The sequence below is a fragment of the Lethenteron reissneri genome, chromosome 42, assembly GCF_015708825.2.
Source record: "Lethenteron reissneri isolate LAM-NWPU_2019-01 chromosome 42, ASM1570882v1, whole genome shotgun sequence".
Taxonomy (NCBI): domain Eukaryota; kingdom Metazoa; phylum Chordata; class Hyperoartia; order Petromyzontiformes; family Petromyzontidae; genus Lethenteron; species Lethenteron reissneri.
The window spans coordinates 12,180,715-12,206,189 of record NC_083820.1 but is presented as its reverse complement, the minus strand read 5'-3'; the positions used below and the strand labels follow the sequence as shown (position 1 = coordinate 12,206,189).

The 25,475-nt window shown below is 53.6% G+C and overlaps 1 protein-coding gene across 2 annotated transcripts; it reads right to left on the bottom strand.

Annotated features, from left to right (window-relative positions):
- Window positions 1-4,072: 4,072 nt before the first annotated feature.
- LOC133353095 (tribbles homolog 2-like) lies at window positions 4,073-23,177 on the bottom strand. 2 transcript variants are annotated; one of them, XM_061569221.1, is made up of 4 exons: window positions 22,608-23,177; window positions 19,782-20,177; window positions 13,894-14,186; window positions 4,073-9,133 (listed from the first exon to the last, which is right to left on the bottom strand). In XM_061569221.1, exons 2-4 carry the CDS (start codon window positions 20,124-20,126, stop codon window positions 8,638-8,640), a joined length of 1,134 nt encoding a protein of 377 aa, XP_061425205.1. In that variant the 5' UTR covers window positions 20,127-20,177; window positions 22,608-23,177; the 3' UTR covers window positions 4,073-8,637. The 2 variants fall into 2 exon arrangements, with proteins under 2 accessions (XP_061425205.1, XP_061425204.1); XM_061569220.1 differs by having other exon boundaries at window positions 22,629-23,177.
- Window positions 23,178-25,475: the final 2,298 nt, after the last annotated feature.

Here is a 25,475-nt window from a genome sequence, read left to right as displayed (position 1 = left end):
AGCAACCGCAAGTCTTTCCATTTGTCAACTGCTGTTGACTTACTTTATCGACCCTGAAAGTATGATGGGCTGAGTCATCCCAAAGCCAGGATTTGAACTTGAAGATTTCTGATGGCGAGTCATTGATAACCAAATATAATAGATAAACAACTAAATACTTAGTTGTTGTGCAGTCGAGAACCCGGTTCAATCGCGGACATTAGCTGAGACCCCAATCCAATCACAGAACCTCAGTGGTGCACTCTGACCTCGGAGCCGCCCGGCCCCCTTCTGCAGCGGTGTCAGGAGGTGAACGCAGCACGGTCACCTCCTGCACTGCCGTGCATCTGCTCACGAGCATAAACCATCGTCATGGGAACTCCGGTCATCCTCGCAGCAGCAGACATGAGCTAGACATCGAACAAAGACGGTCACTGCATCGCGCTTTTTCAGATGCGCTTCTGCTGCCGTCTGGAACGTTCTTCTTTCCGATATTAGGAAGCCACTGGAGCTTGACACTTTGAAATCATCATCTAGATTGAAAACTAATTTCTTTAGAACTGCTTTTTGTGTTTAGTTTGTTGTCCTTCCCCCGTACCTCCGACAAGCACGGTTGGTTAGGTACGGTGCGAAAGAAGTTCAACATTCGTAAATACATACTATCGGCCACTAGGAAATTGATTCACTTCCACGCATCCCACAACTATTTTGGAGATTGCAGATAACCACCGCATAACCCCTTGCTGCAATTTATTGTAATGATTCACATTTGTTTGGATGTTTCGCCAAGGATGTTTCGTTGAAATGTTTAAAGTTGGGAGGCTGATTTTCAGAAAAAAGCCCCGGCTTGCATTCTTTTTCCAAGCATGCGTGCCCGCCCTGGCATCCTGTTGACAGGACGCGCGTCTCGGATTAAATACTTGTACCGGTGGTCTGGGCTCCGTTTTCGACAAACTATGGGTCTTGCTCGTGTCACAGCTGGACTCCAATCGGCGAATTCTCGGTGTGCATTGTTCACGCGCACGCGCGCGCGGCATGAGCGCCAAGGTGGTCTTGCAGAAGCAGCACCGACATCACAGGGGGAGTAACGCAATGCGGAGAGAAGAGCTCTGTCGCTGTCTGGGTCGTTACAGTGACGCACGGGAGCGTCCCAGGGTTTCTTCTGGTAAATGCCACTGTCGATCAATAAAAGTCAAACGAGCCGCGGAATTTTCTAAATGATAGTGGCGTTTTTTTGTAATCGTGGTGTGTTTTGATATTCATCAATGGTTCTAAAAAAGAAATCAATCGTAATAATTTACAGCCCGCTATCAACCCGCTGCTGGATGAAAGCCTCCCCATTGTTGTATCGATGTGGGTGGTTTGGCCACACTTCACCATGCTTGGGGCCCTGAACCGATTCTGCTATCACTCGCCACCGATGTTATTCGTGGCTGGGAATCGAACTCGGGTGAAAAAAAAAAGTGTTCACAGCGCAGCAAAAGGAGCCACTGCACCAGCACCTGTCATGAGCACTTCAACATCCCAGAAACACAAATCACAGGGAGAATGTTTTGATTGTGAAGAGATCTCGGGAGAGGCTAGCATGCGAGATTCACCACGGTCTTGTCATCTGTTGTGGTCGCAGTGGGGCTACGTGGCGGGCAGTAGAAGGCAGTGCAGAATAATAATCCATTGTTGTACTGTATCTGTACACTTCCTCGTCTATGCTCCCTGAAGTGGACAACCCTCAATAAAGCAACGTGGTAACGCGCGGTGTAATAACCCCACCACCCGCACAGCGGTGCGTAGGCCTCGGTCTGGCAGCGGATTGACGCAGCACTGGAGGTGTGGATGACGACTTGGCGTGGTGGCTCGTTAATGTGGACACCACACCAGACTGCCTCGTGTCCCTCTGTGTCACGGGAAGCACTGAAACGAGCTCGAGGAGCGGAAGAGCATTTTGACAACAGCACCGAGAGCCGACACCGCGACGGCGCAGCGAACAAGCGGCCGGTTTCCTCACGCGGCTTTCCTCCCCCACGCCCTGCGCCCTGCGCCAGCCCCTCGCACGTCTCGCTCGGCTTTCCAGCGCGTTCCCCGGCCGCACGGCGCGACGCGATTATCAGTGGAATTCTGTGGCAGCCGCGCGTTAAACAGCCGCTCGCTCGGGGTCGAGAGGGCGAGCGCCTCGCGCGCACTGCCTCGGCCACCGCGACGTCGCCTCCTCCGTGCGCTCGGAGGTCACGCGAGGTGCCAAGCGGAATGCCGAAGCCGCCGACGCAGGGCCCCGCCGAGCCCGCACTTCGGAGAATTCGCACCGCAGTCTGCGCCGTGTGGTTGGCGTCGGCTTGGGGTTGCGGCCGCCCGCAGCAGAGATTCGTGATCTCCCGCAATCTCCACCGAGTGCCAAGAGCCCCGGCCGCGTCGAGACGCGCCTCACATCATGGGCAGCTTTAACACGAATACAACAAAACTAAAAAAAAACTCGTTCCTGGGCCACCGCGCCCAAGCCTTGCGAGTCCCCGCGGGGACGCGGAGACGACCCCGGGGGGCAGAGGGCGCGCAGGGAACGCCGCCGGGGATGTTGCTGACATGGCGGCGCTTCCCCCCTGGAAGGTCCGAGCCGTGCGGCACAGGAGTGCTGCTTCCGCGGTGAAACAAAACCGGCGGAGGAAATCGATGCCATTGTGTGCCGTTACCTGCACCCTGGCCTCATCAATTATTTTTTCCAAAGTGTTCTATTTCCCAGACTTGATAACCGGGGGGTGTCACACACGGGACCGGCACGTAGTGTTCCCTGAGTCTCTCTCGATACGAGATGCGGATGTCGCCCGCTAAGCGAAACACATGTTTAGGTATTGTTATTACTACTACTATTACACAGTCGTAAAACAAAGTACGGCCAAGTGACGTGGAGGCGATAAACGCCTGTGATGTCACTCGCGCGAGCTCCGAACGATGTTAGCGGTCGGCTGCCGAATTTAAACCCATTCACCGCGTTTAGATTCTAAAAGTTAACTCTGCGGCTCGAGACAAATACATTTTAAACAAGGCATGCACTTATTTGCTTTGAATATCAATTCGATCATGAAAGATCGGATAGCCTGTAACATTTAGCTTTAAAACGTACAAACGCGTTCCAGAGCAGAGCAGAGAGACGGAGATGCGAAAACTCCACACGGGCTTGGGAGCGAATTCCACTGCGGGTTTTTTTGTGACTTCAAGCGACGTTCACGCGACGATTCATTACAGAGGCAAGTGGCGACGATACCCAACGCACTGCGAGTGGGCATTGGGCTCTCCCTCAGATCCACTCTCCCGACGAGGAGGAGGAGGAGGAGGCCTCACGGGATTTTCTTGGCAGAAAAAACCAAAACCTTGAGATGGAACTGGCTGCACGCGTGGCCTGGAGTCACGGGCTCGTCGCGTCCCTCGTGTCATCTGCGACCCCCACACGCGCGCGGGTCACTGACTGGTGAATGTAGCCACGAGAGTCGATGCCGAACAAAGCGAGGGCCTCCTCCCGTCGCTTGCTCACAAGCCGCCTCTCGTGCCAGGGCGCGCTTTGAGCGAGCGAGCGAGCGCGTGGCGATGAACCAGCGACGAGCAGCACTTTGAAAGTTGTAATGGGTGAGAGTGAATGTTTGGTAAATTGCGGTGGGCTGTGACAACTTGGGGAGTTGCAGGTGGCGAGGTGGATTGTGAGAGGTGGCGGCAGCTTTGGGAGCTTTCCTTCAGCGATTGGCCACGGCTGCTGGTGATGGGGACTTGGGAAACGAGACGACGGGAGGGAATTCCAAAGTGGAGCAGTGGAAGACGCAGAACTAGAAGTGTGGGTGAGCCGCAACGTGGTGGCGGTTGCACACACGGCGTGGATGAGACGAAGCGGCCAGTGTCTGGTCGATCGAGTCGACGGTACGCGTGGCGGGATCGATGAGTGGTGTTCATGAGTAAGTAGAAACATTTGTTATTGCGCTCTCTTACGAGTCCAGACCATCATGAATGCGGTAGCCAGAGCAGTAGCCAGGGTAGTAGCAGTAAAAGAGTGATGCAGAGGCGATGGACTACCGATCTCGAACGCGGTGCGGCTGGAATGACCACCTCGTCACAGTACAGGTCTCGTCTTTATTAGATAAAACAGACATCCTAAGTCGTTTCTTTTTTTTACAGAGACATCGAGAGCCAGCACCTCCACTCGGGCCCACTCCGCTGTGCCGATGGGAATGCTGCGTTATTTACATCAACATTTACAAAGCACTCGCACGAACACAACATCCAGAACGATAACTTTGCATGAACAGAACGTTTAGAAATGTATACGACCCTAACACGTGGCTTCGCAAGAGCTTTCTACGCAATCGTAAATGGTCAGCGTCGTTTATTTTTCGCGCTTTTTGCCAAGAAAACAACCACGACGGTTCTCGAAGACGTAAAACATCCCGCTCAAAATAAAAACAAGATGTTTAAATTGTAGATTGTTTACGGGTTATCCTAAATACATTTCTTAAAAGGGGTCAAGGGTTACTTGTGTTAGAGCGTTTTGGAAGCCGAGCGATGCGCGCACACGCGTGCGCAAAGCTTGCTATTTTAAAAAACAAACAAAACAAAACTATCCGCAGACATCTCTGTGCTGCAGCATGAATGCATTATAGTATTTGACACCGTCCACGATCACACGAGGCGTGCAGTCAGCGAGTATACAGCACAGGTGTGTGTGGAGATGTGAACGGTGACGCATACATCGGCAACTCTGTTCCAGGCGAAACTCAACACCGCACACCTGCACAGTTTGTGTGTGTATATATTAATAAAGACGGCAACACGCTACTATGCTAAATGAAAATGCTCTCCGTGTGGTTCGCTATTAAATATAGTGGAAGTGTAGTACATTGAGGTATTCAGAATAATGCTGCTACAGAAATATAACATTGAGGGGGTCACGTGGTTGAGAAGCGTCTGTGGCATCACCACGAATGCTGCGGGCGAAAGGCGCCGCCACCACCCTCGGTCACCCGACGGAGAGCGTCAGCGTGTTCACACATCGGCACGGCTCCGATTGTGATCGTTCCCGTGGATGCGGCGCGAGGAGCCGCGTGCCTGGCGACAGCGGCGCGCGTCTTCTGGTTCCGAGCGGTCCCTGCGGAGAGGGTGGCCGCTCGTCGTCGTCGTCGCTTTGTTCATCGATCTCCGACTTCCGGACGCACGTTGAGTTTCTGGAAGGTTTGCGAGTCGGCGAGTCCGAGTCGGTGTGCGCGCGTCGAGAGCACTTCGTATTTTGTGGACCACCAGACTCAAAAAGGAGCACTCGCGAAATCGCAGGGCGAGATCACGAGCCGTTAACGGTCTGCACCTAAATACTGCTCGACAAAGTATTTTCCATTCTACACGCCCGACCACCAGCACGAGGTACTCGCGTCGTACCGACAGCGATGGACATTGGGCACAGGAGGGACCCTACTGCCTGCGCGGGACAAGACGAGTCGCTGCGTCTACGCTCTGAGATGGACACAATACTGATGTTTGAAGTACATTTGGCAGTAGAGACGAGCAACTCAAAGGGACTTAACATAAATACATAAATACTTCATGAGAAGTTCCAGGCTGTTTTTGGTTTGGACTAGGAGATTACATCTCTCGAATGGAAACAGAGAAAAGCGACCGGTAGGGTTTCCGCGGTTGCTCTGCGTGTCTCTCCCCACGGGCGTTCGGCTCGTTCGGCACACCGCCAGGCACGAGGTCCGGCGTTTCGCTCCAGGTGCCAGCAACATGTTTTTCATCACGTGGAGCAAAATGTCACATATCGTGCTGAGCGGCGTGCGGAATGACACAAAAACGCTTCGGAGAGCTTCCAACTCGAGAAACGACGGACAAAACATCCGCACCTCAAGTTGTCCTCTCACGCGAGGTGACTTTGCCGTTCCGATTATTTATCACCGCTCGCAACAGTTCAGTTGCTTTCTCTCTCAACAGAATCTAGCGGGTGGGCACGGACCGATTGGCCCTGGCGTGCACAGTTGGCAGAGCAGTAAATGCTGAATTGTGAGTACAGTATTTGACTCCAAAGAGCACAAGACCCTACGAGTTGCTCTTCAGCTTAAGCACCTTTACAAAACTAAATTAAAAGTCCCATGTAACTTTATTTTACGAGAAAAAAATATTAACAGATTTTGTTGTTGTTAGCATATTGCTGTTTCATTGAAATGCTGATGAATCGTTAGCGTGGTGTGTACGCGTATATTTATTACTGATGGAAACATAACAGTGCTTTGCCATTCCGTAATACTGTGCGTCTCCCTGACGTGCATCAAATAAGCGTAGTTTCACAACTTATACGCAAAAAAACCCTGTTTGAAAATAACAACAATAATAATTTAAAAAATAAACCGTCCGCCACAATGCCGTCAGACTGGCTCGAGCAAACACAAATGCAGTTTTTTTTCCATCGCCGCAGTACAGTTTTTACACCAGGGGCACAACTAAAAAGCATAAACTACTCTCTTGCCTGACGAAGCGACACGCCAACCTCGGCTGGCACCGGCGGCAATTTCCTCGTCGTTTTGTTGTCTTTGGGTCGCGGTCGCGGTCCGTACCACAATGACGGCCTGTGGAGCTTCAGCACGAGCCTCGCTCGGTCTGCGGATCTCACGCGCAGAAGTTGCTCTCAGCCTGCAGTGGTTGACTAAAGCAGTCGACACATTCAGTTGACTCTTTAGTTTTTCATCATTGGCGTGAGGACCATGCAGTTTCCCGTCAATTTTTTTGATCAGGTCAGCCAATCAGGGAAACTCGGTTCATCCTTTATATATATGTACAGTCTGGTAAATTTACCATGTGCGGTCTTCCTCAGTGCACTGCTTGTTGAACGATCACAGTCATGTCACTCATTGGTCTTTGGTGGGGAGTCATAATCGGCGCCGCGCTTCTGTGTTGACTAAAACAAAAACAACTAAAATGCATCGTTGACGAATATTTTTGTCACTAATTTCGCTCGTGACATGATCGCTGGCGAGCAAATTCTCGCGAAGGGCCACGAGATGAGAAGACTGCGAGTCCCAACACCGGCACGAGATCCTCAAAGGAAACCGAGGGTGGGCGACTTCAGCCAAAGTAACCGCTCCCCCATCGAGATCAACCACGCAACGCCGCCGTTTCGTCTCGTCAATTAGGCAAAGCTGCGATGGTTTTAAGCGGCAACGGATTCTACAAGGTTATAGATAAACGACGCCACCGACAAAGTATTTCGTTGTAAGTAATCACGGAAGAATATAGTATTAAAGCTGCTCGTCCTCATGGCGTGAAATACATTTACGTAAATGGGTTTATACGAAAGGAACTTTCATCAACGGGTTGTGTGATATGTTCAAAGGTTTTTTGTGTATATTTTATTTCGCCACGGGAGCTGGCGGTGAAGATGTGACGCACATCTTCTCCGCATCGTCTCCCAGCCGGAGGGGCCCGTGCCATCGTTTGTGTGCCAGAGCAATCTCTGCACAGCCCTTGTGTTGAGTTGGTTCGAACTTGCGACTTTTAGGATCCTAAATAGACCCGACAAACATGACGGACTATGAATCTCTTTGTGAAATGAAAGGGAGTGCGCTAAAGGCAGAACTTGCCGCAGTGCGAGAGTGCCCGACTATTAATGTGGAGACATTGCGACTCTTAAAGTCGTCTCTTCAATGCGCTACGCTGTGTACATTTACGGGGGTGAAACATCAGTAAACTTAATCTGCAAAAAAACATTCTCGGCCGCGTGACTTTTAAAACGGCCTCCAGTTTTTATTTATTTAATTACTCCAACACGTGACCCAATCGTCGTTCCGCCGCTAACTTTACTTCAAACGAGCCCGAGATGAAGAAGGACCTTGAGATGCAAGGAACTCTCACTTGGGCAGGGGGCGAGTGAGCTGGAGGGTGCGGCAACGGCGGGCGGGGAGCAGATGGACGTTTATCTCGACAATTTGCTTTCTGCGTATCTTTTAAGAGTGGTATCACCTTTTTTGTCTCAGCCAGCGTTAATGTAACGTACAAACATGACAAAGGAGACAGGTAAATGCCTTCGTTCTCTAAGAATGGACACAGCAGCTTTAATGAGATGTTTCAAAGATGCGTTATGGTTGTGTACTCTGGCTACTTGAACCGAATTCCTGAGTGAGGTGTGCTGTACCCAGAGGTCGGTCCCACCATTGTACTCAGCCGTGGCTCTGCTTTTTCCTGATTTAGCTCGTGTTTCAGAATTCCTCAAAATTTTCAGCTTCACTTATTTTCCTGGAATGTTAAAACAAAATCAAGTAATGCCATTTTTCAGGTAAATTGTGCAAATTTAAGAAACGGGCGAGTGTGGGCTAGCTTCAGATAACACTTCTCTCGGCGCTCGTCTCCTACCCATGAGCAGTGGCGATCCCACCTCTCGATACCATCAGTGGTTTGGTAAGCACCGTGATTGTGCTAAAAACAGGAGACACACACACACACATCTTTCAACAGTTTTGTGTTTGTTTGTTATCCCGGTCGTCTCGCTAAAGTGTCATTCGCGCCGTGATTCAAACTCGTATTTCCATTGGCAAGGCACCCTGGAGCCCGGACATAATCACAGAGTTCACGTCGGCAGTTCTCGTTCGGTACGTCCGTGGGATTCCTCGTTCCTTTCTTCACGCCTGCCCTCAGCCCCCGTCGCCGCTAACCGAAGAAGGGATCCTCGCCGTCGTGCGCGAGGCCCTCGGGCACCAGCTGGTCGGAGTGCACGTCCTGCCCGCAGCCCGGCTCCCTGGCCGCGACGGCCGCCGCCGCCGAGAAGTCGCAGGCGAACCACGGGTGGTGGAGGATGTCGCGCGCCGTGAGCCGCTCGCTCGGGTCCCTGCGCAGCAGGTCGCGAATGAGGCAGCGCGCCTTGGGCGACAGCGCCTCGGGGAGCGCGTACTGGCCGCGGCGGATGCGCGCGAACAGCGCCGTGGGCTCGCTCTCGTGGAAGGGGTACTGGCCCACGAGCATGGTGTAGAGCATCACGCCCAGGCTCCACACGTCGGCCGCGCGGCCCGAGTAACGGCCCGACGAGCCGCCGGCCGTCAGGATCTCCGGGCTCACGTAGGCCGGGCAGCCCACCTTCTCGGCCAGCGAGTCGTCGTCGCTGTGCAGCACGCACACGTCCTCCAGGCCCTCGAGCCGCAAGCTCATCCTGCGTGCACACGTGAGGCTTTCATTATAAAGAGGTAACCTTGTTTTGGCGTCGTTTGTTTTTAGCTTAGAGCGTGATATCGGACTTAATTTTAGTCGGGCTCGGGCCCCGTAAATGATCTGGCCGAATCGTAGCTGTGAAACCCTCCACCACCAGACAGAGCCAAACAAAATGTACGGGCCACGTGGTGTACAAGCGTTTAACGCACAAATTATCATTGTGTCTCGAACGCTCTTCCTTCCGATATTACAAAGCCACAGGAGCTCTGCACTGTTAAATTTAAATTAAAAACCCATTTCTTGAGCACTGCTTTTTGTGTTTGGGTTGTTGCTCACCTCCACACCTCCGATTGGCATGGTTAGCTACGTACGGTGCGAAAGAAATTCAACATACATACATACGTGTCAGCTCCTTCACTAGTGAGTTGAAACACAATTTTCACATCCATATTTATGCTAAATCTGGTTGAAAAGAGTGAAAGGTTCCGAGTGAAATGCTTTTCAAGGTTTCAAACGATGCAGACGAGGTCAGTAAGGGGACGAGGAGTGGCAAAAAGAAACGTTGAGGTCATAGTGAACAAAAAACATCGGTAAATAAATAAATAAAGAGTGAAAGCCAAAGGGCAAACGGTGAAAAACAAAACATCGTTTGGGATGATGTCAACAGTGATGCAAAGGTCGATGGGTGGATCAGTTTTTAATGTGTGTGCAACTCAAGTGTGATTCAACATCTTGCTAGGATCTCATCTCCATTCCTCCCCTGAAATAAGCCGTAAGTCAGCACTCTAGGTATTAATGCCATTCTTATATAGTGCAAGACTGTGTTTACTTACAGATATAGTCTGCCAGAAGGTGGCAATGCTGATATGTGGTTTTGTCCCAATGAAATACTTTGCGGGTAACTTTTGAAATTTGGAAAATTTGGACCTTGACATTCATTGCCTATTCCCTTTCACCAACGTCACGGTACTTCCACAGTGAATGGGATGTGTGCTATGGGTAATACCCCCACGCGGTTAACCGGGGCGGCCGCTGGGCTCGAACCGCGACAGACAGCAAACGCGCTGCCACTCGGCCACGTCACCGCCCCAAAACAAATGATCATCTGCCGCTCGGCACAAACCTTTTTTAAAAGACGGGACGTGTTTGATCGTCAGTTTAACACATAGGCTTTCGCGACCAATATCATTCATAATAGAGGTTCCATAAGAGAAGGACAAGTTGAAAGGGCTCGCATAATGCGCATGCATAATGTACGTTGGCTCATTAATCCCCCCCACCCCCCCCCCCCCACTTTGCGCAAGAGCGCAGACGCGTGGTCACCACATCTACGCCTCTAGATAAGGAACGAAACAGGTGGACTTCTCCACAAATCTGGCTGTCGCCTGATGAAGCTAGTTGTAATTACTGGCGAAACGTCGTACTCAGTTTGTAAATGTTGTGGCTTGGCTCTCCAGCACACCGGTGTGCTGTACTAGTGACGAATTGGCATGTTACGTTTACGTGACAACCCTTACTAGTTGGCTGTGTCGGGTGGTGGCGGGTTTTAACGACATATTTCTATATTTACACGATCTAAACCAAAAAAAAAACCCTCTGTTATGGTGTTTGATCGTGGAAGTTTAACAAATGTGTGCAGGCAGTTAGAGGTGATACCCCCTTCTAAGTGATTTGTGTGACATCTATAGCAGTGTGCATGGAAGAGTAGGCCAAAAACCCCCTTGAGGTGCTCTCTAGTGGAGGCCATTCTGTCAGCAGTGGCGTGAGCGAGCACTTGCAGGGCTGCACCTTTGCTACCTGTTGCACAGCAATGGCTTCGAGAGCAATTCCACCGCAAATTAATTTTGCCGAGTTAACTCAGCGGGCGGCGAAAGAGGCGACAGTCGGATTTCACACAAAAGATCGCGGCTCTGCACGACAGCCCCAGGAGTGAAGCGCGCGAAGCGACATTCCAAAGTGGTTGGCAGCGGCCCCAGGACGTGCCAAGATTCACAATCCACGCCTGGGCGCACTTCACCCAAACCGTTTTGAAAATGTTACATAAACATTTCGTGAAACCGGCAAGGATTTCCAGATTTCTGGCTCCAGGCACGATGCCCCAGGACTGCACTCTTAGGCATCGCACGTCGCGAATGTGGCAAAGGGCGATATTTCTCGAGGGATGCTCTTTTGCCGAGAGACGAACAAAGGAGTGATTATTTCCCGCCCGTGGCCACCCCCTCTGCCTCTTCGCCGTCATTTAAAGGGGACACCTTTGTTTGCTCTTAGATTCGGTCCCGTGCGCTCGCGCGGTCCAGCGTTCGCCATCATGTCATTTCAATACACGACGACCTTGCAGGTGCCCCATCGCGGGGCCATCGCCGTACGCGCAGGAGATCCGCTAATCTAATGGCCACGTGCAGTGCACCGCAGGACTTGCCGACTTGAGAACTAGGGGAAGCTTTGTCAACCACAAACCCCAACAATAAACCGCAGGCGGCCTGCGAAGGCAGGACGCCTCATATCCCCGAGAGAGAGAGAGACGGCACGCCGAGCCGGTGGCTTTCCCCGCAGCGCCTGGGCCCCTCGCTCAGCACGCTGACGGCGCTCCTCTCGCGTGCGCCACGGCCACAGCTCCCTCGCTCCCTCGCTCGCTCTCAGCACCGCGCTCGGCCGAATCCCAGCATTTGCATCCGTTGTACAAACTCCGCGTGGCATTTTAGTAATAATAATGCCGGGCTCCTGAGCCGTTCGTTTTTTTGTTTGCTTTCCCCCGAGGCACATGTTTGCACTTAAGTCTCCGTGGCGCAGGCGCAGTTATACAAGGCAGTACAGTAATTGCTCGCCAGTAGCCAAAGGGAGCGCACGCACAGGAAAGCCTCTTTGCCTCACCACAGGGTGAAGGTCATCAGTTTCCAGGGCTCAGCCGCCTGCACGAGCTATCTGATTGGCTGGCTGCAAGCTCGCTCGACACTCACATTTTCCATCGCCCGCTACCCTACATGGCAATCCAGTCCAGTCCGGTACAACCTGGCTCCGGGGCTCTCGAACGCGGCACGCCGAGGTCCACGCGTTCTTTATTTTGTCGCCGGCGTCAAGTCCCGCTCGCGTTTCGGGGAAGCACGTCGGATGAAGGTCGCCCCGTCGTTTGTCGGGATCGCGGCCGCCGGGGCACGGCCGCGCATCTCGGCGACTCCGAGGATACGCGCGAGGTCCCTGCGGGGGCCGCGTGGCGTCTCTGAATGGTAGCTTCGTGCGTGCGCAGCAACGAGAGCGGTCTTCGTTCTTCGGCTTCCCCCCACCCCCCGTTTTTTTTACGAGCCCCGGAGAATCGCCCAGGATCAACTTAGTACGTCACCTCTCTCCACCCAGCGCGATTCCCAGCGCGCACGTCAAAAACGCCAAGGCAATCGGTTCATCCTGCACCTGACCGGCTGCCTTGATTTGCTCTTCAGAAATCTGCTGTGGCAGCTGTTACACAATGTGCCGGTGCAGGGTGCAGGGCGGCCACGGCGGCACACACGCGGTAGGGCATTAACAAAGTGCTGGGCAGAGTTGGTAAGCCTCTTCCCATCAGCTGATTTCAGCAATCAATTACCTAAGGCTTTTTATTCCTATGCCCATGTGTGCATCAGAGTAAGTCTTTGAGAAAACCCAGCATTATGCTAATCTCTCGAGTTGGCCTGTTTCTCCGTTGAGTCATTTCCTGCATAGCTTGGCGAGAAAAGCAATACGCGAGAACATCTGCTGGCCAAACACATTCCTTATCAAGCACGCTGCCAAGTCGCTCTTAAAGGGAATTGGGCACAGCGGCAGATCTCAGGGAGACCAGTCTAGTACAGAAGAGATATTCAACCAAACATTCATGTTTGCTGCAGCTGGAATTTTTCCCCCCGCTTCGGTGCCAATTGAATGCGCAACAGTTTGAAATGTAACACACAGCTGTCAACAATGCATAACGTGTCTGCAGGGATGACATCATAAACCAGGACCACACACACACACGGCGGTGACGACGCTGTAAACATTTGTCTCAGCTGTGCCACCTGGTCAAGGAACTGGGAAAACAAACATGTAAGGCCATGTAAAGCGAGCGAGCAACCGAGCGTGCGAATGACGTCAAGTGAGCAGCGGCACGATTAACTAAAACATATAGCCCAGCTCAGAGGTCAGAAGGCTGAGGTCATCAGAACGCTGAGCTGGCACTGCTGAGACCCTTGGTTTGAATCTGGGTTTCAGCCACCTGTGAGTGACCTGGGTTCTCTAGTTTTTGATTGATGGTTCTCGACCGGTCACCGATGGTTGCACACACACACACAATCGTAACCTTAAATTTAGTTCTGCACTTCATGTGGATAGGTTCTGGCTCTGAGACTTAAACATATCAGATGGCAATGGCTGGTGGGGAAGTGTGTGGACCAGAGGTCAGCTGAAGGTATCTCGGAGGTAGCTCTAAGATATCCACTTTTATCATGAATTGATACCGATAACACATTCGGGAAAACGCTGGGGAACTACACATGGATCAGTGACGCTTTCCAAAATGCGTTTGTTCTTGTATTTCATGAGTGATAATTACATCATCGAAAATAATCATGTCATCAACAGTGGAGGTGAGCGCATGACGCGTGACGTCGTTGGATGACGCGCACGCCGTGAACCCATCACGAGAAATACCTGACCTCGTGTTACGGACGGATAGAGCCGTACGAAATCAACGCTCTCATCCCGAGTGGGAAAGCAGCAGCGAGGCAAAAGAGGGGCGGTGGGGGCGCTCCTCACCGGTCCTCATCACGGAAGACGAACTTGCGCAGCTTGAGGTCGCGCAGGACGATGCCGTGCTGGTGGCAGTGATCCACGGCCGACACGGCCTGGTGGAAGAGGCGCGCCGCCTCCTCCTCGGGCAGCCGCTTGCAGGCGCGCACGTGCGAGTGGAGGTCGCCGCAGCCGCGCTCCAGGAAGGCGTAGGCCCAGTGCTCGCCCAGCAGCACCTCGTCCACGCACGCCACGCTCTCGTGCGGCGGGATCCGGAAGTAGGCCGCCAGCGAGTCGCGGTAGCTCGCCACGTCGAAAACCTGAATGCAGAAGTTCGGCGCAAGGGTCAACGACGCCGCTCTGTATCCACGGGACCTTTGTTTGCGAGTGTCAAAATTATGCGGGGAAAAGAAGAATAGGCTTTACCCTTTCTGTCAATAAAACAGTTGTGTTAAGATGTTCAAATAGATAACTCCTGCCCGCCACGTGGCCCCGCGGCAGTCTGTGGCGCCTGGTGAAGCGTGGAGGTCGCCCACCCGGGCACTATCCCTGCCTTAAATAACACACGCTAATACGGTGCGTATTAAAAACACGCGCTAAGAGCTCACCTTTCGATAATCTAAAAATAGAAAAAGGCAAATTCAAATGAATGAAGTTGGTTATCAGATGCTCTATGATGCTGGCTTCAATTATGCACCATCAAGCGAGCAAAGGCCACCACATTCAGAAACAAGGCAAAGGTGGAGCCCTGCCATTATTCCCACCACTGCCAGTGGAAGGGCCTCCACTAGAGAAGCTCTCGCGAGCTTTCTAGAGATTATAAGGCGAACTATCCCACTCTGTTCCCCACCACACGTGACTTTCCAAACGGCTGCGGTGCATCCATTGACACTGCTGGTGCTGGGCGGACCAGATGCACTGCGGGGGATTGAGGAGGCTGCACCGTTGTTTCAACTGCCGTGCTCGGAGATCGAAGCGGCGACCTCTGCATTGCGAGCCCAGTGCTCTGTTAACCGTAACCCTGCGGCCGCATCCCCCGATGTGTTTACGCCTCTCTAAACGCCGCTTCCGCGGGGCACAGCATTTTGTGGTAATTACCGTTCATCACGGGTTGCCAAATCGGGCTTAAACAGAACCAGAGCGCCTTGGCTGCACGGAGAGAGAGCCAGTCACCATCGTGCACTAAGAGCCGCAGCGAGGCGAGTGTAAGGGGCAGATGCGGGAGCAGGTTCCTAACAGGCAGTCTGAATAGCCGAGGCAGTCTTATCTGTATGCGTGGGGTTTACTCTCCCCGACAAAACGTTTCCTCCCACGCGTAAAGCTATTCGAAAAGGAATTTCACAAACAACCGAAAGCAGGATCGTTCTAAAAAAAACCCCCAACCAAGCGTCTCGAGACTCGCTGAGGCTTTCCCAAGTAAACAAAGAAGTATTATTCATATTGATGAGTCACGACAAAATAGTTTCATGGAATGAAAACCCGAAGCCATGTAACATTTAAGTGTTATATAACCCTATAGACTGGGCAAACTTGTTACGTGCGCAGCTGCCGATGAGAGGTGCTTAACCCATGGTCCGGCGGGGTCACGGGTCATCTTGGTGCCGAGAGGTTGCGGGCGAGCTCTCGGGTTTTTGGCGAAGGCTGCGCTCGGCACGCGGCCGGCAGGGTTACCTGGAGCTCGTTAACCAGCGGCCGAATCAAGGGCGCACACCTGAATCTCATGGCGTGCACCAAAATGCCTTGAGGCTCTGGCGAGGCGTGAGTTATTAATAACGCCGCGGCGGAGACGCGAGCCGTGCTACTCATGCGGAATTGTCGTGACATGGCACTTGGCTTAGCGATGGGCTTACAAACGCTTCGGTCCGACTTGAATGACTGCGAGATTGCGCAGTGCCACGTCAGATGCCGTGAGCGTAACGCACCGTGTTAATGTTATTTAAAAAGCTCAGCACGTTCGTCAGTAACATTGCCGTACAAGGATGTATATGCATATATACACTCATGTACAAAAAAGGTGACGTTTCGGGCAATGGACCACCATCATAGCAGAGAGAAAGACCACTGCCCAAAATCATCTGATAGTATTATGTTTTCCTTTTTAGGGAAGCGCTGTGGGGTGAATGTGCTGAGCTTTTATTTTTTGTGCTTGTGAACCAGTATCAGGAAAAAATAATGGGTATGATTTTTTTGTATTTGTTGAAGCAGTCGCCAATTGGGGCTGGACCTTAACATTTTAGTACTCATGCAGGGGCAAAGTGTCGCTGTTACACGTTTTGAAAAGCGTACAATGCAGGGCACGTGTTATGTTTGCTAATTGTAAAAAATAAAGCCAGGGAAGAAATGTTTTATTTTATTATTGCAAACGTGAAATGTCACAATGGACAAAAAATAAATGAGGGGTTCGACTTTAGGGTGGAAGTAGATCAAACACCTACTCCAAAAAGCATGCCAGGAATGTGAAAAACAATAACCACATTCTTAAAGATGAATTGCAAAGGCAACTGAAACATGCCCTCCCGTTTTATTATGAGAAATGCAGGCACTAGAGGGAAATGTGGTATGACTCCATTTCAAATGTCAAACAGCTGGGCACCTGGAAAATGTAACCGTCAAAACATAATTTGGAAACTTGGAAAAGAAAAGAATTGAAACTTCCATCATTGAAACCTTGGACAAATGACACGGTGTGTCATGTATGACTTTGCAGTTCCTTTCGCAATGTCCCTCCTGCATGGATACAATGGCACAGCTGAGCAGGACATGAGAGTGTGCAATTGGCACAACTGAAATGCAAATGTGCCCTATGACGTTTGTGATACAATACTTCCCGAGATACAATGCTTCCCGAGATAATTCCACCCGAATGTATAATTATGGCAGAGGCACTCTGAAGTCACTGGCTATTAATACAAAGGGTGCCGTTTGTGCTTGCAAACACGACCTTACTAAATCCGTGTTTCGGAATGTTCATTTTGTGAATTGTGCTAAATTACAATCTGATTTTGGTTACCGGCTGTTGTTCATTTGGAGCATTAACTCCCTAAAAAAGTTCAATACGATATGGTTACTGTATTACCAAATGCCAAAACTGAACATTGCCGGCTTTATTTGGCACTGAAATTCAGCAGCCTGCAAACCGATCCTTGGCTTCCAACGTGCGGCTACTGCAACCGTTTAACAAGGTCTGCGTTTCCCGATAATGAACGACGAACACGCAAGGCGCTCGCATCAATAACCAGGCGGCTGGCCAGTCCAGGGAACACCAAAGACAATACATTCGCTTAGAACGTCTTCAACGCACACGCAGCCGTTTCCTCGGCACAAGGGGCGTTCAGCTGGCAGTCCCTAACGACAGTGGCGCTATATATGCACGTACGCTATATGTGTGAATGCATGCTCGTTTGTTGTTTTTGCAACGGTTAGCAAGCTGCACTACGAACCCGTCGACCCGAGTTCGATTCCTGCTCACAGCCAACAGCAATAACGAATGCCTGAATCTGTCCTGGGTCTCCCCTAGGTAGACTCAGCTCAAATGAGTACCTGGTACGGTGTAAACATCAACCACTGGGGAGACAAAGGCGGCCGGGCGTGGCGTTGGCCACCCACCCCTCATGTGCCATGCCGACCGTCGTAGGTGCTCACCAACAGCACATTGCCCCAACAGTCTATGAAAGGCCATACGGGGAATCTTTGTGCGTGTGTCAGTGTCCAGCAAAGCTCATTGTCACGCCGACGGTGCGTGCACACGCCGTGTGAGTGCCGTGTCACTGGAACGCGCTGCCACAGCGAGAGTCAGACTCGCTCGCCCGCTCCGCCGTGCATCCAGGGACATCGAACGCCGTGACGCACCGCGCGGAGTCCACATTCATCTCAGCGGATTCTGCTTACCCGATTACATTAGCAACACCGCGTGACATTTGGAGCTGATGACCTTTTTAAGTGATTCTACACAAGTAAAAGGGGGAAGGGTAAAGGTGCAGCCTCGCATTTGCTCGCTTTAGCGCACGGGGCCTCGACTGGAGAGCACCCTGAAGAGCCCCTCGAGCGCGAGTTCGTTAAATATGGGCACGCACGAGTTCATTAAGCCGATCTAAAACAGGATTTCCTTTTTGTACTGTTGCCAAGTGTAAAATGACGGTTCCTTTGCTGGTAATGTTTTTTGTAATTTAGCTGAAGCATTGCATTGTTTTGTTGTCTTTCCGCCGCACCTATGATTAGCGCGGTTGGCTACGCACGGTGCAAAGGAAGTTCAACATACGTAGCAAATGAATTACAATTATACCTATTTATGCTTTAAAACACTGCACTGTGATAAGATCTTCCCGGCAAGGATGTAGCAACTGGTGGAACCACTGCTGGCTAACCTCGCAAAAAAAAAAAAACTACAAGAACCAATCCTGTCTAAAACAGTGATCAATATTAAATCGACAACTTCGTGATGCCCACTTGGTACCTGCAAGATGTACGGGCAGGGTTTCCAGCCAAAGAGACAGACGCGTAGACACCCCGACACAAACATGGACACACACATGGACACCTTGATTTATACACCAAGACACAAAGATGGATAGACACATAGGACCATATTTACATCTCAGATAAAATGCATCGGTCGTGATGATTCGCTGGATTGTTGGTGATGGAGCCATCGCAAACTAATGAATCAAAGCTGCAATTGAACATTTTAATGAAATGAGCTTGGGCAGGAGACGTCACGAGAAGGCATGTCGACCAATGGTCCCGATTAGCAACGGAGTTGCAACCATCAAGGACTGGTACGCGTCCAAGGTGACAACCACCAGACGAGAGATGGAGCAATGAAATCAGCTCATATGCTGGTGCTTTTTGGATCATTACATCGTAGGATTGTGCAAACATTTCTACTGCTTGGGGAGGCCTTAATCTAGCAGTGGATTGATCGCATTTGATGACGATGACTGTTGGTAGGAAAACAGTTTGGCACTTCCCAAATGAGTGTCTGGGTGCAGCACCATCACCACCACGTGACAAGACACACTTGGCGACACGCTGAGTGTCTGGGTGCAGCACCACGACCACGTGACAAGACACACCTGGTGACACGCTGAATGTCTGGGTGCAGCTCCACCACCACGTGACAAGACATACCTGGCGACACGCTGAGTGTCTGGGTGCAGCACCACCACCACCACGTGACAAGACACACAGGGCGACTCGCTGAGTGTCTGGGTGCAGCACCACCACGTGACAAGACACACCTGGCGACAAGCTGAGTGTCTGGGTGCAGCACCACCACCACGTGACAAGACACACCTGGCGACACGCTGAGTGTCTGTGTGCAGCACCACCACCACCACGTGACAAGACACACCTGGCGACACGCTGAGTGTCTGGGTGCAGCACCACCACGTCACAAGACACACAGGGCGACACGCTGAGTGTCTGGGTGCAGCACCACCACCACGTGACAAGACACACAGGGCGACACGCTGAGTGTCTGGGTGCAGCACCACCACCACGTGACAAGACACACCTGGCGACACGCTGAGTGTCTGGGTGCAGCACCACCACCACCACGTGACAAGACACACCTGGCGACACTCTGAGTGTCTGTGTGCAGCACCACCACCACGTGACAAGACACACCTGGCGACACTCTGAGTGTCTGGGTGCAGCACCACCACCACGTGACAAGACACACCTGGTGACACGCTGAGTGTCTGGGTGCAGCACCACCACGTGACAAGACACACCTGGCGACACGCTGAGTGTCTGGGTGCAGCACCACCACTACCACCACGTGACAAGACACACCTGGCGACACGCTGAGTGTCTGGGTGCAGCACCACCACGTGACGAGACACACCTGGCGACACGCCGCGCGCACACGGCGACCCAAACAGCCCGAGACAGACGCGCCGTGACCACCGCCGCACCTTGCAGACGAGCTCCCTGCCCGTGTGCGTGTTCACCGCCCTCAGCATCCTCTGGCCCTCCAGCGGCTCGAGCAGCACGTAGTGGCCGATGCGCGACGCGCAGACGAACGTGCCGGGGGTGCCCGGCGGCGTGGGCGAGCCGAGGCTGCCGGGGAACGGACCGGGGCTCAGCGCCGCCTGAGAGGAGGAGGAGGACCCCTGCTGCTCGGACGAGCTGCGCCGAGCCCAGCCGCCTGCGCCGGGCGGCGGCCCCGAATCGTCGGCCGGGTCTCCGCCGTGGGTCTTGTGGCGCGCGTGGGGACCCGGGCGGGCGATGGCGATGGGCAGGGAGCGCTGCACGTTCATCTTGCCCACTGGGAGGAGTGGCAGGAGACGCGGGGAGACCCCGGAGGAGGTCTGGCGTGCAAGCGGACAGAGAGGAAGATGATTAAGAGTGGGGTGACTGGTGGTGTATTAAATGATGTGCGTCCCTTCGCCGACCCGTGAGTTTACCCCAGGCACTGTGCATTCCTACCACACTGCGCGCTTGGGAAACCATCGAGGAATTCAGTTCTCATAACCCCCCCCCCCCCCCCCCCCCCAGAGCAGATGTGCTCCGCTGGTCAGTAAAGCTGTCTTAAGATAATAGCCAAGCTTGCTGTTATAATGAGTAAAGAGGTAAAGGTGCAGGGCTGCAATTGCTTGCTCACGCCACTGCGGGAGGATGCGCCTCCACTCGATGGGTCTCGAGAGAGGTCATCGAGACGCGATGTCGGCCTCCTCTCGGGAGAGGCACCACACTTGCCACACCACAAGCGGCCTGCCGACCGGTCAACATGGTATCGTTTACAGTCCTTTGTTAATCCTCAACAGGATAAAGACCCCCTTATGCACTGTCGGTCGTAGGGTTTAATCGACCATACTTCACCCAGCTGGTCAGTCCGGGCAGGTGTAGAGAGACAGAGAGAGAGAAATGAGACAAGGATGAGAAATCACTCGGCACCGATGAAATTCGTGCGCGGGAATCGAACGAGGGCAGCCCAGGCGATTCCTCGAGCAGTGAGTGCGCTAACTGCTGCGCCACCGCTCGCCACCTCCGAGATTGTGTAACGCGACAATAATGGGACGAAGCGGCGCTGGTGCCATCGCACGCATTCGTGAATTGTCTACAATTGTCTACACACGGTCGCGGTGTGCGCTGCGTGTGCGCTACGTGTGTCAGGGATGCGCTGTTCATATACCAGAGACGCGAGAGTGCGTGGAAGGCGACACGTCACCACCGGGCTACCCTGCACAAGCTGCTAGGCACGAGGGGGCATTGTTCTGGCCAGACGGCAGCCGAAGAGAAACAAACACGGCTGGGCATCGCTACCCTTGCCTGCTACAGCACCCGTCTATGTGCACGAGTCGTGGTGTTGGTGTGCATGTGGAGGTGTGTGTCTGTGTGTGTGTTCTGCGTCTACTATACACGCATCGCCACAATACATACGAGCATCGTGTGTATATCGTGCACACCAACACACACACACCGTGCACACCAACACACACACCGTGCACACCAACACACACACCGTGCACACCAACACACACACCGTGCACACCAACACACACACACCGTGCACACCAACACACACACACCGTGCACACCAACATACACCGTGCACACCAACACACACACCGTGCACACCAACACACACACACCGTGCACACCAACACACACACACCGTGCACACCAACACACACACCGTGCACACCAACACACACACACCGTGCACACCAACACACACACCGTGCACACCAACACACACACCGTGCACACCAACACACACACCGTACACACCAACACACACACACACCGTGCACACCAACACACACACCGTGCATACCAACACACACACCGTGCACACCAACACACACCGTGCACACCAACACACACACCGTGCACACCAACACACACACACCGTGCACACCAACACACACACCGTGCACACCAACACACACACTCCGTGCACACCAACACACACACACCGTGCACACCAACACACACACCGTGCACACCAACACACACACTCCGTGCACACCAACACACACACTCCGTGCACACCAACACACACACCCCGTGCACACCAACACACACACTCCGTGCACACCAACACACACACACCGTGCACACCAACACACACACACCGTGCACACCAACACACACACTCCGTGCACACCAACACACACACAGTGCACACCAACACACACACACCGTGCACACCAACACACACCGTGCACACCAACACACACACCGTGCACACCAACACACACACACACCGTGCACACCAACACACACACCGTGCAACACCAACACACACACACCGTGCACACCAACACACACACACCGTGCACACCAACACACACACTCCGTGCACACCAACACACACACTCCGTGCACACCAACACACACACCGTGCAGACCAACACACACACACCGTGCACACCAACACACACCGTGCACACACGCACATCGCCGTGCAACACAAAGAAACACAACTACAGCACTGTATACACACACACACACACCAAGACATGCACACACATAAGAACACAAGTATATGAACACACACACACTTGAATACACGCACACGCGCACACCACAACACGCACACACACCCCGCTGACACACACACACCCCACTGACACACACACACCACGAACACACAGACACACACGCCCCACTGACACACACCCCACGAACACACACACACCCCGCTGACACACACACCCCACGAACACACACACACCCCGCTGACACACACACCCCACGAACACACACACCCCGCTCACACACATCCCACGCACCCCACGGGGCCGCTGTCTCACCGCTGTCCTCGGTCGCGTCTCCCGGCGTCGTCTCCCGGCTCCTCGCTCCACAATCCCTGCTCCTCCACCCTCTCGTCGCGGCAGAGCTCCCAGCACGACCGCAGCCAGAGCGCGGCACCACCACCACCTACAACTACCACCACCTACAACTACCACCACCACCTACAACTACCACCACCACCTACAACTACCACCACCGCCACCTCCACCTAACACGACTCACACAACCGCTGCGCCTGAAGGCCACGGGGATAGGGACCCTGGGCTGCTGGTGTGTGGCGAGCGGGGCGCGGGAGGAACCGCGGGGGGCGATGGAGGAGGAGGAGAGGGGCAGCTGCCCTCTGCCTCAGTCCGCACAGCGGCCGACCCGGGGCTCTGCGAGTCTCTCACCGTGGCCCCGCGGCTCGGAGCTGCAGCTGGGAGTGCATTGCATCACCGCTCAGCTCGCTCGGCCCGCTCCCAGAGCCCGGCTAGCTGGCAGGCGATGCGAGCATTTGGCGAAAGGCTCCCTCCATCCTCTGTCGAGCCTCCCTCCCTCCCTCCCGTCCTCCCCTCCCTCCCTCCTCGCCTCTCTCACACGGGCGAGCGCGAGAGAGAGAGAGAGAGGCAGGAGCCCACCGCTATCTTGATCCGGCGAGGAACCGCCTACCCCTCGCCTCTCCCCCGTCCGCCCTCTCTCTCTCTCTCTGCCTCTCGCCCGCCTCGCTTCCTTCCACAGACGCAGCAGCAGCATCAGCCTCCTGCTGCTGCTGCTGCGCCCTGCCACCCAGTCGAGCTGTCACCCCCTCCCCGACCCGAGCCCCACCCCGGGACAAGAGCGCTTCTGAAAACACCGAAGGCGCGGGCGGTGTGCCGCCCTCTCCTCCACACTCGGGAAACAAAGACAAAGGTGTAGACTCGTGTAGTCTCTTGACTGCTGGGGCAAGGGCTGTCCGCGAGTACCTTGCGTGGTGCGGTCAAGCAACCACGCCCGGCCGCCTTTGTTTCCCCAGCGCTGTTGCGTACACACGACGAACTAGGTGCTGGAATCGCTTAAGGCTGAGTTGACCTTGGGGAGGTACACGGCCGGTTTAGATAGAATCGCTCGCCTAACGATGTTAGCCGTGGCCGGCAATCGAACAAAGATGAGTGCGTCAACCGCTGCACCACCGCTCCACGCACGCACGCATTACCGCGGGACCATATGCACACGCATCACTCCCACAGAGCTGTCTGATGTACTTAATAACGCATCTCCTACTCCACACAGAATGGGGTGGGTGAAACTCGCATTGAATGAGTCCATGCTGATGAGCAGGACCGCGATACTCCAGAGACGATTGCGTGGAGGAGCCTCACACGGAGCGCCCCACGGCTCACACGCAGAGCGGTCCGGAGAGACCGGAGAGAGAGCCACTCTCCTCCCGCGCACACCACGATCAGCCCCTCCTCTACCTCGCACCACAACAATACAAACACCACCCCCCCAGGGTGGCCAGCACCACGCCCGGCCGCCTTTGTCTTTCCAATTGCGATGTTTACACACCGCAACAGGTTTTCGCTTGAGGCTGAGTCGACCTAGAGGAGCCCCACGACCGGTTCAGATAATCGTCACCGGTGTTGGCCGTGAGCGGCACTGGAACTCGCGTGGCCGAGTTTGTAGTGCAGCGCGGCGCTAACCGTTACGCCACCGCTCCCCACAAATACCTTACACGCACACAGAGAGAGAGAGAGACTGTCACACCACCAACCCCAACCGCTCACCCTGCACGCACGGACTGCCACATGACCTCTGACCCACACCGCGATGGTGCCCTCTCCGGCCCTCAGCACCCCCAGCTCTCTCGCTCTCTCTCTGAAGGAGTTGCCGCGTGTTAGTAGAGTCGACCACGCGCTCGGGGGTCGGCGCACAGCCTTGCATTGTCGGGAAGTACAGTACTGGATTATGTCATTTAATGTGACTTGAAAATGCAAAAAAGAAAAGTGCTGCCATAAGTATAAGGGAGAGTGGTGGCGAAGTGGTTTGCGCACTGCGCTGTGGACCCGGACATCCGTTAACCAGCAATGACCAGCGTGGTGAAGTATGGTCAAACAACCCCATACGACCTACACACCTTGGGGAGGCCTTCGTCCAGCAGTACATGAAGAGCTATAAAACAAACACCTCTGAAGGTGCTGACAATGGCACGGTGGGCCCACGTGATCTGAACATTGTAAACACCGCGCTGCAAGCAAACACTGCAGAGGCCACGCGTTGCGGGATCGATCGATCCTCCCCAACTAGCCGGAACCCTTACCTCGTAGCCCACCAGCTGGGACTAGCCTTGCCACTGACCCTACCCCTCACCATAGCCATCCGACTAGCCACGACTACCGGACATGTCACTGACCCCTCCGCATCCCCCGAATCCCAGCGTTCGTTATTGCCAGGCCCGCGGGCCTCTGGTGGCGATTCGTGCGGCCCCAATGTACGGACAATACCCAACGAGTGGAAACGCCTCCCCAATCATCGTGCCGCTGTCAACCCCCCGATGGTTTTAAATGCGTGGCGATCCTCACACCGATGATGTCTTCTCGGCAAAAGGTCCCCCCCCCGCCAGCACCTCTCAAATGAGTGAAGACCACTCGCTGCCCGCTGTGCCCGCTCCGCGTGTTGTTTTCACCGATCCCGCTTCGCTGGGGATAGGGGAGGGGGACGGGGTCAGGAGGCGAGTTGCGACAGAGAACATTCCTGAGCCCGGCCGGTATGGCCTCGGGGTATCTTTCAACAAAAAAGATCCTTCCACCTCTCTTTCTCTCGATTGCGCAACGTCGTCTCTTGTAAGACGCCACTCGAGGTGTATAAAACTCACACACACGCAGCACGTA

Excerpts from the sequence above, each read along its gene's own strand:
- LOC133353095 (XM_061569221.1), bottom strand. The coding sequence starts at position 20,126 with ATGAACGTGCAGCGCTCCCTGCCCATCGCCATCGCCCGCCCGGGTCCC. Across the intron at positions 14,187-19,781 it reads GCAGGGAGCTCGTCTGCAAG|GTTTTCGACGTGGCGAGCTA; the intron begins GTGCGGCGGTGG and ends TTCTGCATTCAG. Across the intron at positions 9,134-13,893 it reads GTCTTCCGTGATGAGGACCG|GATGAGCTTGCGGCTCGAGG; the intron begins GTGAGGAGCGCC and ends GTGTGCACGCAG.